The following is a 16,064-nucleotide window of genomic DNA, read 5'->3' as shown; positions in this document are numbered from 1 at the left end:
AAAAATGTAAAGATGGCTTCCTGTTGAAGCAAGGGTCTAGTAAGACATGAAATATGAAATCATTTTCAGCAAGATTTTGGAGTTTTAGAAAGTTCTTCAGGGCACTGAGAGAAGAGAATTTGAGCATTCAAATCAATACCACTTAGCACTATTCCTGCCTTCCTCAGGCTTCGTGATGTACTCAGGGCCTTGAAAAATGTTAAAGTTCACACTTAACCAAGTTGGAAACGTGAAGCTAAGTGCATTTTTACAGATCAAATGCAATTCCCTGGGCCTGGCTTTTTTTAGGACCAGCCACGTCCAGACCTGAGAAAAGCAGGTGAAAGGGGAGGCCTACAGGGAGTGGGCATCTCATCGTGGGTATCCCTTGGGGACCTCCCACAGGCAGCCCATCCCAGGATGAGGTGCTCCTAGCTCAGGCTGGAAGGTTTCTGGCACATAGCACAGTGTGTCCTCAAAGGCACGGCATCCTGGTTCAAAACAGGGCTCGGGCAAATAAGGTTGCACACATCTGTTTCTGATTTTGGCAGTCTGGGTGTTAAGTATGAACTTCTGCCTTACTCGGAGCTGTGGACCTATCATGTGCATTGACCCCTTCTTAAGAATGACAAAGCTACCAAGTGAAATAGGTCAGTCAAAGAAAGACAGATACCATCTGATTTTAGTCATATGTGCAATTTAAGAAACAAGCGATCACATAGGGCGCCTGGGTGGCTCAGTGGGTTAAAGCCTCTGCCTTTGGCTCAGGTCATGATCCCAGGGCCCTAGGATTGAGCCCCGCATTGGGCTCTCTGCTCTGTGGAGAGCCTGCTTCCTCCTCTCTCTCTGCTTGCCTCTCTGCCTACTTGTGATCTCTCTCTGTCAAATAAATAAATTAAATGTAAAAGAAAGAAAGAAAGAAAGAAACAAGTGATCACAGGGGAGAAAAAGAGACAAACCAAGAATCAGATTGTTAACTATAGAGAACAGTCTGATGGCCGTCAGAGGGAGTGGGTGGGGGGATGGGGGAAATAGTTGATGGGGATTAAGGAGTGCATTTGTTGTGTTGCGGGGCGCCTGGGGGGCTCAGTCGGTTGGGCGTCTGATTCTTGATTTGGTCTCAGGTCATGGTCTTGGGGCATGGGATTGAGCCCCACGTTGGGCTCCGCACTCAGAGGGCCATCTACTTCTCTCCCTCTCCCTCTGACCATCCTCCCCCTCCCCACCCCCACACACTCTCTCTAAAATCAATCAATCAGGGGTGCCTGGGTGGCTCAGTGGGTTAAAGCCTCTGTGTTCGGCTCAGGTCATGATCCCAGGGTCCTGGGATCAAGCCCCATATCGGGCTCTCTGCTCGGCAGGGAGCCTCCTTCCCCCTCTCTCTCTCTGCCTGCCTCTCCGCCTCCTTGTGATCTCTGTCAAATAAATAAATAAAATCTTTAAAATAAATCAATCAAACTAGCTAAAAAAAAAAAAAAAAAAGCCCCAAACAAAACAGGAGTGAGCTGGCGACGAGCACTGGGTGTCGTTTGAAAGTGCTGGATCATGAAATTGGCCACCTGAAGCTAATATTACACCGTGCGTTAGCTAACAGGAATTTGAATAAAAACTTAAACCCATGAAGCTGAAAACAGCGCTCAAGGTTTGACATTCTCACAGCGTAAGTCTTACTGCTCGCATTTGAAAGCCTGAACGTTTTCATTTACTCAACATTCTAGTTAAGGGAAAGGGGATCAGAAATTCTAGAGGAGCAAGTCTCCAAAAGCTGTCAGCGGGGAGGTACCAGCTGCAGGTGTCGGGGACTAAACCCGCCACGTCTCCTCCAACTCCCCCCCCACCCCCGCCGCCACCCCACCTCTGCGGGCACAGCAGGCAGGTCCCCAGGCCCCAGCCCTGGTGGCCCGCTGCACCTGCAGCCCTGGCCGGAGCTTTCTGTGCTGATGAGCCGTGCAACGAGCCCCCGGGTCCTTTGGAACGGGGCGCTGCCGCAGATGCGGGGGGGTCCTAAGGTTCTTAGTGACTCATTTGCCTCCGAAGTTCTGTCATCTTTGCCAGCGGCCAAAGCTTGTGGTTTCACAGCGAAACCAATGATTCCCGTGTGCATGTGGGGAGGGGCAGCGGCTGGGGCAACCCAGGCACTTGGGTCTTCATGGTTCTGGGTAAAACCACTCACCAAGTCCATTACGTGGCTACCGGCGCGACTCTTGGGAGTGAGTGGTGTGGCTGGACCCGTGCCCGGACGGCAGACACCCCCGCCCCCATGTTGCCGTGAGGGCTGCAGCGCACGTCCCACACCTGTAACTGTCACACCGCCCGCCCCCACTCCGCGTGCAGGCGGCAGAACCGGGGAGGGGCAGGCCCGTGGCCCGACCCAAGCTCCATGCTGTCGTTTGGGACTAGAACACACAGTTCCTGGCAGCAGTTTGGTGACTGACCACACGTCTTCATGCCCCCATCCAACAGCGCCGATCTAACGCAGGCCACAGACCACCCTACCTCTTACCGACCTTCCCGCAGCTTCCCTGACTCCAGGCCCTGAGGGGAGGCCGGGAATAAGAAGTCCCACTGCTGATGACGACTATTCTGTGGAGTCATGTGGGCCCAGCTCCAGTCCCCACAGATATTTAAAGAGAGAGAGAGAGAGAGAGACAGAGAGCTGCCCCATGGCTTCATTGAGTACCCAGTAACAAAGGGGAGCTAATAAAAATACCTAAATTTAAACCCCCAGATCCTGAGGTGCTGGGACAACTGAGATCCTAGAAATGCTGAGAAGATTGATCTGGGTTTAACGGTGAAGTGTGGCTGCAGCCCCAGAAAGGTGCTTCAGGAGGGGCTGAGGGCCCTGGTAGCGGCCCACGGAGCCCATCCGGAGAAGGGGCAAAGACGCAGCCGGCACCCCACATGGAAGTGAGGCCCTCAAGGAACAGTGAGTGGAAAAGCGAGATACCAGAACCACCACCCCGGGTCTGACCCCGGTCTCTTCAGCCCAGGCCTCTCAAGGTGGAAGAAATGTTTCACTCAACAAGTTTGAATTCAAATCTTGGCTCCATACGGATGTGTGTCAGCGAGTACCCCGTGGTGTCACTCCACCTCCGGCCCCTACGCTCCGTCAGCCCCTCACGGGATGCTCACAGCTCATAGCAAATTCTAGAGCCAAACCCAGCTTCCCATATCACAGCCGTTCCACACCAGGCTGTTCTGGGACACGCGTAAGTCAAGCCTGAATTTGCGAACAGAGATGAGCTCTCACAGTCGAAAAATGAAGCCATGCGTTATTTAAGTTCCTTCTCACTTAATGTATCAAACTAGTATGCTGAGGTATTTTCTGTATCACAAGGGACCATTTGGTGGAAGCTTGCACGGAGTAAGCGTTTAATGTTTACTGAATGAATGTATAATAAAGCTGAATTGCTGAACACTTAAGTAAACATGGCTTATTAGAGGGAAGGCAGCGTGGTGTCGGTATGAAGAGAGCACGCCTCACTAATCTCCTTGAGTTCTTTGAACAGATAAATAAGCATATGGATAAGAGGGAACCACAGAACCCGGTTTAATTTGACTTTCAAAAACCTGTGAGAAAATCCCACTCTAAAGATGGTTTTTAAAAAACTGAGTCACTAAGGATTGTTTTGTCATGAATATGGAATTGGCTGAAAGACCATAAACAAAGCTAAAGATAAGTGAATACAGTCCCAGATGGAAAACCATAAACATGGGGGTTTCCTAGAAATCTCATCTTTGATGGGTCTTTTTACGTGTTTATGAATGATCTAGAAGAGCAAGTGTGTATCGAATCTCCGGGTTCAGGTAGCAGAGGATGGTTCTTCTGAGGGGGATGTAAAGTTGATGGGGATTTAATTGGGTTTGAACAAGAATGTATCAGGTACTGAAGAGTCATCATGGGTTTGGACCATGAGGTATTCAAAAGACGTAGACCCTGAAGGGGCCAATCATCGCGTCAGCACACCTTCATTGAACTGTAGATGGCAGAAGGCACCATGAGGTCAGTGATGATGTGGTGTGTGAGACAAATGCCTGCCGTGAGGGTTCAGACAAGGGGAGAGGTAAATGTGGATTGAAGTAGGGAAGGCTTCCTGGAGGAGGCAGCATTTGAGGAGAGCCATGAAGAACGGCTAGGGTTGAGTGGCTATAGAAGAAGTGGAGGATCTTCCTGTCAACAGCAGCTAATGCAAGCAGGGTGCTCTTCTCGCCTTCGTGGAAGGTGGGGCTTGTCTGTGTGATCTCATTTAGCCTCACTGCAGCCTAGTGAGGTGGATCGGATGCTCCTTTTCCGAAGGAGGAATGAGAAGCTTGAAGAAGGTAAATGATCTCCGGCTCACATGGCTGGTAAACGGACCCACTGTTGTGATGCCTCCAGTTTTAGTGAGTGAGGCAGCATGAGGAAAGGCACAGGGGCAGGACTCTCTAGAGCAGGTTATAGAGAGAACAGAGGGGTCGGTCCCGCTGCAGCAAGAACAGCCTGTCTTGGGGAGGTCGGAGCATGTGCAGGGGATCTAAATGACAAAGACCCTCCAGTCTCGTCTGGGGAGCTTGAACTTTATCCCAAGGGCACTGTGTGGAGTGGAAGAAGGAAAATGGAACCATATTCTGGGGATCATAGTCTGGGAAATAGCAAAAAGTTAATCTGGGAGATGAGACAGACACCTGGTTTGGAGGAGAACCTGGCTGAAGCTGAGGCAACTTTATTTTGTGCCCCTGCTCGAACTTGCATGTTGAACGTATGCCGGGCCCCAGCACGTCTCGTAGAGCACAGTCCTCTCCCAGGTCAGCACTTGGGGTCTCGTGCCCTGGTGACATCCCAGGTGTCATACGGCTGCCATGTCCCATGTCACTGCCCGGGATCGGGGGTGGCTTCTCTGCCTGCTGGAACGCAGCTTGTGGGTCCAGGCCCTGTGAGGTGCTGGGTCCCCTGCTTCTTTAATCGGCATTGCTTACTGAGTCTGCCAGAGCTGTGTGCTACATCAGACTCTGTCCCTAAGCTCCCGGCAGGACAGGAGAACTTCAGGGGTCCCTGAACAGCAGAGGAGCAACATCACGTTTGGGGAGGAGTATGCAGAGGCAGCAGAGAAGTTAAACTTCCGCAATTCCTTCAGCCACCCTGAGGTGGCAGTGTTGGCAGGCCAGGCTGTCACCTCCTTCTAGTGGCCATGTGGTGTCTGACACTCTGGGGCCGGAAGATGAGCTTATTTGGGGTGAGCGACCAACTACTCAGTGACATCAGAACTGTCACCCGAGGCAGCTGTTAATAGTGGAGGCAGTAAGGACTTGAGTCAGGAGGTGACACGTGAATCCCTGCTTTTCCTCCTGTTAGTTACATGACCAGGGGTGTCGCTTAACCCCCCTGAGTCTTAGTTTCCCTGTCTGGAAAGTAGAGACGGTAATTGTACCAATCTCCTAAGTTCTTAGGAAATTTAATGAGAAAAAAGCCACTCTGGGTGGCTCAACCAGCACAGAACACAGGGGAGCTATGCTGATGTCTTTAAGATTCAGCCCCAGAGATCTACCTAATAAACCTTTCCCCGGCCCCATCTCGGATGGCACAGAGATTTCTAGTACAGCACACTGCAGATCCAGACCATATCATACTGGTCTCTTGGCCCATCTGCTGCTGTCACTAGACTGTGAGCTCTTTCAGGGCAAGCCCACATCTTCTATCTCTTTAAAATCAGCTCCTAAGGGGCGCCTGGGTGGCTCAGTGGGTTAAAGCCTCTGTCTTCGGCTCAGGTCATGATCTCAGGTCCTGGATTGGAGCCCCGCATGGAGCTCTTTGCTCAGCAGGGAGCCTGCTTCCCCCCCTCTCTCTGCCTGCCTCTCTGCCTGCTTGTGATTTCTCTCTCTCTGTCAAATAAATAAATAAATAAATAAATAAATAAATAAATAAATAAAATCTTTAAAATAAATAAAGTAAAATAAAATCAGCTCCTAGACAGTGCCTGGCATATGGTTGCGTATGTGAAAGTTTGCCACATAACCAAGAAAAGTGAACATATCACCTCCTATTCCTGTCAGAATGGAAGTTGAGTTTAATTTGCCTCTGTCCCCCCAAAGGATTGTGAATTCTTATGAGCAAGTGCTTATTAATTCACTTTAGAACCTTTCCAGGAATCAACATAAAGGTTATTGGTCTTCTCTGTAGAATTCTGATCCTCCCCATCTTTGAAAAATAGGGATGGCCCTGACATCTGCCCCTGTCCGTCACCTCTCTCATTCTTGGGGAGTTCTTGTCAAAGACAAAGTAGGATATGTACTTTTTAAAAAAGTTGGAATCTGCACGTTCCTTAGTGGTTTGCATTGAACTGACATCGGGGAGCCCTCTTACAGGCTTCTCCTGCTACAAGGGGACAAATTTTCCTTGTAATGCTGCTTTCCTCCCTTTCCGGCGTTAAGACTTTTATACGCTCTGGGAAAGATGTAAGCACAAGAGGCTTGAATTTTGCTTTCCCTCTGATATTTATTAACCTTCCTCTGTTTTCCTCAGTCACTTGACCTATGCCCTCTGGATTCCTCTAGCTTTGAGCACAAGCTTTAAAAAAAAACCCTTCCGGTTTTAGCATTTTTATTAGCCAGAACTTGTCTTGAGCTTGAGCTTTCTTGAAGCGTTTCTTAAATGCAAATGCCATTCTTTTCTACCAGTCCTGCATGTCTCTTTTGAAAACCTGAATTCATTGCAGAGCTGTTTTGAGTCAAACTGATCTAAACCTGATAAGAGACCCAATCATATCCCTATTAGATGTGATGTGCAGTCCTTGAATCTTTGAAATTATTCCCCATTCATCCATACGCAGAGAGAAAACTACATACCATTCTGTTGGTAAAGTTATGAAACTTCTCAACCAACACCTGCTCAATCATGTCTGGCTCAGAGATAACAATGAACATCCGGCGACCAAGATAGTACCTGGGGGAATAAAAAGATGGCTTTAAAATGTGTTGTATTTATCTACTCATTTCTTCTTTCCAAAAAGAATTCACCATGCTTAGAATGAAGGATAAAAGACAAATTGGAGGTAAAGATGTGGGGAAGGTGTAGAAATGTGTGTGCTAATCATGAGGAATAGTATAGCTGTGATGATCTATTATCAGGTTTCATTCCACAGACATTTCTGGAATTCCACCTTGCACCAGGTCTTGGAAACTCTGAGATAAATAAGACAGAGTCCCTGCCCCCAAGGAGCTCATAGCCCTAGAAAAGATAGATCTGTAAATGTAAACACAATATTAAGGAACTTGTAAGGTCCAGGAGTAAGTAAAAATGGCAGCGGTCAGCATTGTCCATATTGTCCCTAAATGCGGAGACAGTCATTCTAGCAAAAGAAAGGCCAAATCTTTTATATATTGATCCTTTGGAGAAAGTCTAACGTGAATTAATAAATGCTGCAAAAATTCAGGAAGAATCAAACCTCCTGGTGAAGATCTGGTTGCCACCCCCGTGCATGAAAAAGTTCAACAGATGCTCCTGACATTAATGAAGAAATGGAGGAAAGGAACAGCCAGTCAACTGGTGGTAGTGAACTCTCAGTGGGGGTAGCACTTGAGTACAGGTCTGGTTATATTCATCAAAATCCTGGGGGGCACAAAAGCAAGTAAGACCCAGTCACAGTTTTCAAGGGTCACGCAGTCTGTTGTGAGTGCAAGTTAGCTAATCAGCACACAGCATGACATCTGGCGAGCAGGGGTAACATTGAGGCACACCCAACTTCCCAGAGGTGGTGCTTCTCAAACTGAGTTCCAAAAGATAAACAGGAGTTAGTTCAGAAAAGTGGGTGGCAAAGGGAGTGAAGCTATCCTAGGCAGAAGAATCTGTTTGTGCAACTGTCCAGGGACAAGTGTGCTTGGGGGAACCAGGAGTGCTTGGCTACCATCCACATGAAGCAAACCAAAGTGGTGATGATGAATGGATCCACTGCATAATCTCATGTCTTTAGTCTATGAAATTATACTTTTAGGATGTAACGTGATCACTATCATATCCAGCTTAGGGCAGTACGGAATAGAGTTTAAAGGGTAAAGCCACAAGATACAAAAACAGCAAATTTTACTCTGAATTTTTAGTTACTAAGAACCTTTCAAAAGCTAAAAATGACCTTAAATATTTTTAACTCTTTTCTTTTCTCACTGACTAGGGAAAAAATGAAAAAAAAAATATAGCTGTCACTTATTAGGCACTCAGAAAATATTTACCTGAGTGATAATATTTTCCAAAATTGTAGGGGACATCTTTGGGAAACAGGAATTCAACAGGTGTGGTAGAAGGAAAGAAATGATACTTAGTAATTTTTATTGTTTTTAATCAAGAAGACCACAATATGGCTATAAACCAATACTTTCATAAAATTGAAGGGGAGTGTCATGGAACTCTTGAAAATCTAGTGAAAGCTTCAGACATTCTCCTAAGAAACATAGACATTCACAGCATTTTGTATACAATTTGAGGGGGCTCTTGGACCCCTAAAACCCACTGTAGAGCAAAGCTTCTTTAATATAAAATGTACTTAAAAGCCACCTGCTGAAAACTTCTCCCATTTGGCAAAAAACATAAACTTAGAGATTAAAGAAGCTGAATGACTCCCCTATAGGAGGAACCCAAAGAAATCCACACCAAGACATATCATAATTAAACTTCTGAAAGCCAAGAACAGAAAAAAACCTTGAAAGCATCCAGGAGAAGGGATGGATTATTTATAGGGAACACTGATTCAAAGGACAGCAGATTTCTCATCAGAAACCATGGAGGCCAGAAGAAAGTAGGATATTTCTCAAATGCTGAAAGAAAAAGACTATCAATCACAAGTCCCATACTGGGAAAAAGTATATTTCAGGAAAGAAGAAGAAATAATAGTTTTGTCAGATGACAGAATACTAACAGAATTTGTCACTAGCAGATCTACCCTTAAAGAACGGCTAAAGATATCAAAAGAAGTGAAATCTTGCTATTTGCAACAAGGTGAATGGAACTAGAGGGTATTATGCTGAGTATAATAAGTCAATCAGAGAAAGACAGTTTTCATATGATCACTCTGATATGAGGAATCTGACAGGCAGGGCAGGGAGTCTGAGGGGTAGGGAAGGAAAAATTGAAACAAGATAGGACCGAGAGGGTGACAAACCATAAGTGACTCTTTTTTTTTTTTTAAAGATTTTATTTATTTATTTGTCAGAGAGAGAGGGAGAGAGAGCGATAACAGGCAGACAGAGAGGCAGGCAGAGGCAGAGGGAGAAGCAGGCTCCCTGCTGAGCAACGAGCCCGATGTGGGACTCGATCCCAGGACGCTGGGATCATGACCTGAGCCGAAGGCAGCTGCTTAACCAACTGAGCCACCCAGGCATCCCCATAAGTGACTCTTAATCTCACAAAACAAACTGAGGGTTGCTGCGGGGAGGGAGGATAGAGATAGGTGGTTGGGTTATGGACATTGGGGAGGGTGTGTGATATGGTGAGTGCTGTGAAATGTGTAAGCCTGACGATTCACAGACCTGTATCCCTGGGGAGATAATACATTATGTTAATAAAAATAATTAATAGTTTAAAAAAAAGAATGGCTAAAGGAAATTCTCCAAACAGAAGGGAAATAATAACAGAAGAAAGCTTGGAACTTCAGAAAGGAAAGATAAATGCAGAATGCCTAAAAAGTAATAGACTGGACTTCTCATGAGTTTCTCAAATCATATTGATAGTTGAAGCAAAAATGGTAACACCGTCTGATGTGGGGTTCAGTATACTTAGAGATAATGCTTAAGATAATTATAGTTAAGAAGTAAGCAGGGTAAAGGGACCAAAATGGAAGTAAAGTTTCTTCACATCACTCAAAGTGGTAAAGCATCTATACCAGTAGACTGAAAATTTACATATGTATATTTATTCAACCACTAAGAACACTGTACAAAGTGATATACAAAAAAATGTTTAATGTCATAAAGGAGTTGTAAAAAATGTTCAAATAATCCACAAGAAGGAAAGACAAGTGAAACAAGAAATAGAAAAAAAAAAACAAATACATTACTCAATTATAAATACTATAATTAGATTGGAATTTGTGTTTGTAGCTAACAGTGTTGAAATAGAAATTTATAGCATTAAGTACTATCTTAGAAAAAAAAGAAAAACCTTAAATGAATAAGTTCCTGCATCAAGCATCTAGAAAAAGAAGAGCTAAAAACCTAAATCAAATAGAAGGAAGGAAATAATTTTTTAAAAAGCAGAAATGAATAAAATTGAAAATAGGAAAACAAAAAATTAATGAAACAAAAATTGGCTCTTGGAGAAAAAATCAATAAAATTGGTAAACATCTAGCAAGATTGACAAAGATAAAAAGAGTCAAGACAAAAATTACCAATGTCAGGAATGAAATGGGAATCACTATAGATGCTACAGCCATTAAAAAAATAAGGGACTACTGTAACAACTTTAATAAATTTGACAACTTAGAAGAAATGAACCAATTGCTTGAGAACCACAAACTACTAAAACTCACCCAAGATGAAATAAACAATGTGAATAATCCCATAACCATAAAAGAAATTGAATCTACAATTTTAAATTTCTTGAAAAAGACCTCCCAACTCAGTTGGTTTTAGTGGAGCATTCTACCAAACATTTAAAGAATAATTAATACTTTTACATGCTCTCTTCTAGAAAATAAAAGAGGAACAATTCCCAACTCAATTTATGAAGCCAGTATCACCCTGATACCAAGCCCCTCCCCGCAAAAAAACCAGTACAAAAAAAGAATACTAGATCAGTATTTCTCATGACCTTGGATTCAAAAATCTTCAACAAAATAACAATGAATCAAAGCCTGCAATCTATAGAAAGACTTAGACACCACAACCAAGTGATATTTATTCTAGGTATACATGACTGGTTCAATATTTTTTTAAAAAAGAGTTTACTTATTTATTTATTTATTTAGAGCAAACAAGCACGAGTTGGGGGGGACAGAAGGAGAGGAAGAGAACCTCAAGCAGACTCCCCACTGAGCCTGACACCAGGCTCCATCTCATGGCCCTGAGATTAGGACCAGAGCCAAAATCAAGATTTGCATGCTTAACCAACTGAGCGGCCCAGGTGCCCCAAGCTGGTTCACTATTTTTTTAAAAAAACCAACATGAACCACATATAAATTGGATAAAAAAGAATTATGTGATCATTCAGCTGATGCAGAAAAGAGCATCTGACAAAATCCAGCACTCATTCACATTAAAAATTCTTATGAAGAGGGGAAATTCCTCAACTTTAAAATAGAAAGTATCTACAAGAAATCTGCAGAAAGGGGCACCTAGGTGGCTCAGTGGGTTAAAGTCTCTGCCTTCGGCTCAGGTCATAGTCTCAGGGTCCTGGGATCGAGCCCCGCACCAGGGTCCTCAGAGGTCCTGGGATCTCTGCTGAGCAGAGAGCCTGCTTCCTCCTCTCTCTCTGCCTGCTTCTCTTACTACTTGTGATCTCTGTCTATCAAATAAATAAATAAATAAAATCTTAAAAAAAAATCTACAGAAAAGCAGCTGACATCACACTCGATGATGAAAAAGTGCTTATTCCTAAGACTGGGAACAAGTCAAGGACATCCACCCTCTCTACTGTTATTCAATGTAGTACTAGAACTTTTAGCAAGTGCAATAAGGCAAGAAAAATAAATAAAAAGCATACAGATTGGAAAGGAATAAACAAAATTGTCCCAACTCTCAGATGACATCATTGTCCACATAGAAAATCCTAAGAAATAAAAAAAAATAAATACTGAATAATAAGTGAATTCAGCAAGGTTTCTGTATTCAAGATGAACACATACACACATAAAATCAATAATATTTCTGTATGCCAACAATAAACATGTTGAATTCAAAATTAAAATACAGTGCCATTTATAATATAGAGGAAATAAAGGACACCTAAATAAATAGATACAGCATTTCACGGGTTAGAAGACCCCACTGTGAAGATGTCAGGTCTTTCAAAATGGATCCATAGGTTCAGTGCAATTCCTGTCAAAAGCACAGCAAACATTTTCTGTAGGCATAGACAGGCTTATTCTAAAATTTTTATGGAGGGGTGCCTGGGTGGCTCAGTGGGTTAAGCCTCTGCCTTCAGGTCAGGTCATGATCTCAGGGTCCTGGGATCGAGCCCCACATTGGGCTCTCTGCTCAGCGGGGAACCTGCTTCCCCCCCCCCCGCCTGCCTCTCTGCCTACTTGTGATCTCTCTCTCTGTCAAATAAATAAATAAAATCTTAAAAATAAAATAAAATTTATATGGAAAGGCAAAGGACTTAGAATAACTAAATCCATTTTGGAAAAAAAAAAAAAAGAGTAAAGTGGGAGGAATCAGTCTACCAGATTCTGAGACTTGGCTACAGTAGCCAAGAATGTGTGGTCTTGGCAGAGAAATAGACACATAGATGAATGGAGCAGAATAGAGAACCTAGAAATAGACCCACACAAATATCAACTGATTTTTGACAAAAATACGAAAGCAACTCAATGGAGGAAGGATGGCCTTTCAGCAAGTGATGCTGGAATACTTGGAGGTATGCTGGCAAAAAAACAAACCTCACACCTACAAAAATCAACTCAAAATGGATCACACAGTTAAATTTAAAACATAAAACTTCTAGGGGAAGACAAAGGGAAGAATCTTTGGGGTCTAGGACTAGGCAAGAGTTTGTAGACTTGACAACAAACGTACAATCCATAAAGGACAAAAATTGATCAATTGAACCTCATCAAAATAAAAATTTTTTGCTCTTTGAAAATGCTCTCTAGATGCAAAGACAACTGACAGACTAGGAGAAAGTATGTGTAAACCATCTATCTGACAGAGAACTTCCATCTAGAATATATGAAGAACTCTTAAAACTCAATAGTTAAAAAAAAACAAACAACCCACCAATAATCCAGTAGAAAATGGGCAGGGGCACCTGTGTGGCTCGGTCAGTTAAGCATCTGACTGTTGATTACAGCTCAGGTCATGATCTCAGGGTCAGTGAGACTGAACCTGATGATGTTGCGCTGCACACCCAGCGAGGAATCTGCTTGGGATTCTCTCTCTCCTTCTTCCCCTCCCCTGCTTGTGCATGCTCTAAGTAAGTAAGTAAATAAATAAAATCTTACCCAAAAATGCGCAAAAAGACAGGAAAAATATTTCACCAAAGAGATTATACAGATGCCAAGGAAGCACATGAAAACATGTTCAATATCATTGGTCATTAGGGAAAGGCAAATTAAAGCCACAGTGAGACATCAATATATATCTATCAGAATGGCTAAAATAAAAAATAATAAGGACATCAAATACTGATGAACATGTGGAGAAACCAGATTAGTCATGCCTTGCTGAGGTGGATGTAAAATGGTACGGCCTCTCTAGAAAGTAGTTTGGAAGTTTCTTGTAAAACTAAACATGCATTTACCATATGACCTGGCAATAGCACTCTTGGGCATTTATCCCAGATAAATGAAAATTTATGTTCACACTAAAACATATTCATGAATGTTCATGGCAGCTTTTCTTATAATAGGCAAAAACTGAAAACAACCCAAATGCTCTTCAACAGAAGGAAGGTTAAGAGTGGTATATCCCTACAGCGGAATACTATGCAGCAATCGAAAACTCAAACTGTTGATACATACAATGATTTGGATGGATCACAAGGGAATTATGGGAGTGAGAAAAGCTAATCTAGAGAGGTGACATATGATTCTTCTTGTATAACCTTTCTGAAATTGCCAAACTGTAGAGAAGGAGAAGAAATTAGTAGTTGCCTCAAGGTTAGGGATAGGAGTGGGGAGGGACCCATGTGGCTCCAAAGAGTGGCGCCAGAGAGCCTTGGGGGTAAAGGGACAGTTCTGTATCTTGGCTTTGGCAGTGGTCACACACATAAAACCACATAGATATGTACACACACACACACACACACACACAAGTGCATGTAAACCTGATAAAATCTGAATAAGTATTGTGGGTTGTACCAGTTTATCAAACCAGTCAGTTTCCTGGTTTGATAATGTCCTACAGTTATGTGGGAGGTCATCCCTGGGGGAAACTGGGTAAAGGGTACACAGGACCTCTCTCTACCTTTTTTGTAACTTCCGATCAATCTAGAATTCTCTCAAAACATTGAAATGTTTTAAGTCACCTGGGAGCTTAATATACACACAGTCCCTGCTCTGCTCCTCCCCAAGTCAGACCAAGTAGGCCTGGGCGGGGCCAAGAATCCGCATGTTTAACAGGCTCTCCACATTCTGATGCCAGGAGACAACGAAGGCCCACACTCTGGGAAATTCTCTCTGAAGGGGGTGATTTTTCAGCGTCAGTGGCTGGTCAGAACTGTCTGTGGAGCGCTCAGAAAACAATGCCTGCCCCACCTAGACCTGCCTGACCAGAGTCTCTGGGGTGGAATCCGGTTCCTTTTAACAAGGTCCCGAGGGTGACCAGCCTGGGGACCCACAGCTAAAAATCCTGCTCTAAATAACGGAAGTTCACATTCATTCTCATTTCCCTATATTCTTAGACCTAAAACAAAAGGATTTACATTAGGGTGCACCCATATTCTGGCAATATATTTGTATTGATTTAGTTATTACCAAAATAATTTTACATGTGATCTGGATTTAAAAAAAAAAAAAAACAACAACAAAATAATGCTTCTATATTCAAATGGAAGTTGTCCTTCCAAGCGGGCACCTTGGGAGTCCTTGTGCTTTTTTCTAGTAATATTGCTAATGCTAAAAACAATTTTGTCACAATTCCTTTAGAATTGCTTCAGAGACTGTTTATGAACCTCGTGAGAAAACTGGCCCCATTTTACATGTAAATTGCGTAATCTCGTGAATTTATATTTACACAAACACTCATCTCTAGTTTGAGGAGCTCCCGGAAAGATTTTGAACAGAGAAAAATGTAATGAAGATTGTTTTTCGGGGTCCCCTGTTGGGTACCTGGGAGGGCTCTGGCCTTCCTGTCTGCCCAGCGCCGCCTCAGGAGGCGGCCTCCCCTATTCCGTGCGGTACTGGAGGAGCTGGTGATGATAGCACTTTGCCATTCCACCACCAAGTCCACCCCCAGTGTCTGGTCATGGATGGACTCGCCACCCAGGCATGCCAATCACAATGACTCATCTCCTTGGCAACACTGACTGGTCCTGGGGTGGACACATGACCCAGTCAGGGCCAGTCAGAATCCTACATTGGATCCATACATGCAGACTGCAGGGAGAAAGCTTCAGCTTTCTCCTAGTGCTGCTAAATTGGGGATAAAGGGGAACAGGGCAGTTGGCCGCCATCTTTCTACCACATGGTAGGAACTGTCCGCAGAAGGAGCAAACAGGAACGAGCAGAGATTTCAGACAAAGGGGGTGTCAAGGAAGTACAAAGTCCAGTTCGAAACTCTGCCTGCTGCTGCCCTTCCCGGATTCCCCACACTTCAGTCATAGCGTGTGTGCTTTAGGTCATGTGAGTTGGGTTTCTATCGTTTGTCCTAACCAAGAAGTTAGCCAGAAGTCCTAACCAAGATGGTGCCCCCTTTCCTTCTTAGCTTTGTGAATACCTGACACCCTCCTGCCTCCTGCCAAAATGTACTTCCCCAAGGGGGCTGATCTCAGTTTGGTACATGAGTGTGAAGGTATGGGGGTGTCTTACTGCTCCCTGAGATGGGCACCTACTGCCCAGTAATATGCACCCGAGCCCAGGAGGCTGGATCTGGGATCAGCCAGCGTTGCCACCCACCCAGACACCAGTTCTGGGCTCCAGCTTCCTTGTCTCTGAAATATGGAAGCAAAACATGACAATCTCTATAGTCTGGTGTGGCTTTGCAGCCTTTAATTCCTATGAATTAAAAAGGAAATTACATCATGGTCTTTGAATGTTAAGTCTCCTCTCTATAGGGTGTGAAGGCACTCCCTAAATCAGTGCAATGAGCCAGTGAGGTGTTGGACCGGGTTGAGGGCCGTCCTCAGGACCTTTGCACGAACCAAAGCTGTTAGCATTCACTGCACGCTTACCACCTGCCAGGCCTTGTTCTAGGTGCATTGCCCACATGATGTTGTCTTATCCTTACGGGACGTGGATGCGGT

The 16,064-nt window shown here is 44.1% G+C and overlaps 1 protein-coding gene across 1 annotated transcript in view; it reads right to left on the bottom strand.

The window, feature by feature from the left end:
• Window positions 1-16,064, bottom strand: part of TBXAS1 (thromboxane A synthase 1) — a 165,858-nt gene that overhangs the window by 72,349 nt on the left and 77,445 nt on the right. Inside the window, exon 5 of the mRNA XM_044246702.1 lies at window positions 6,802-6,898. Coding sequence (XP_044102637.1) covers window positions 6,802-6,898 — 97 coding nt within the window. The remainder of the gene's footprint in view (window positions 1-6,801; window positions 6,899-16,064) is intronic.

Source organism: Neovison vison, chromosome 4, assembly GCF_020171115.1.
Source record: "Neovison vison isolate M4711 chromosome 4, ASM_NN_V1, whole genome shotgun sequence".
In the NCBI taxonomy this organism is placed as follows: Eukaryota; Metazoa; Chordata; class Mammalia; order Carnivora; family Mustelidae; genus Neogale; species Neogale vison.
This window is presented reverse-complemented; position numbering and strand designations above follow the sequence as displayed.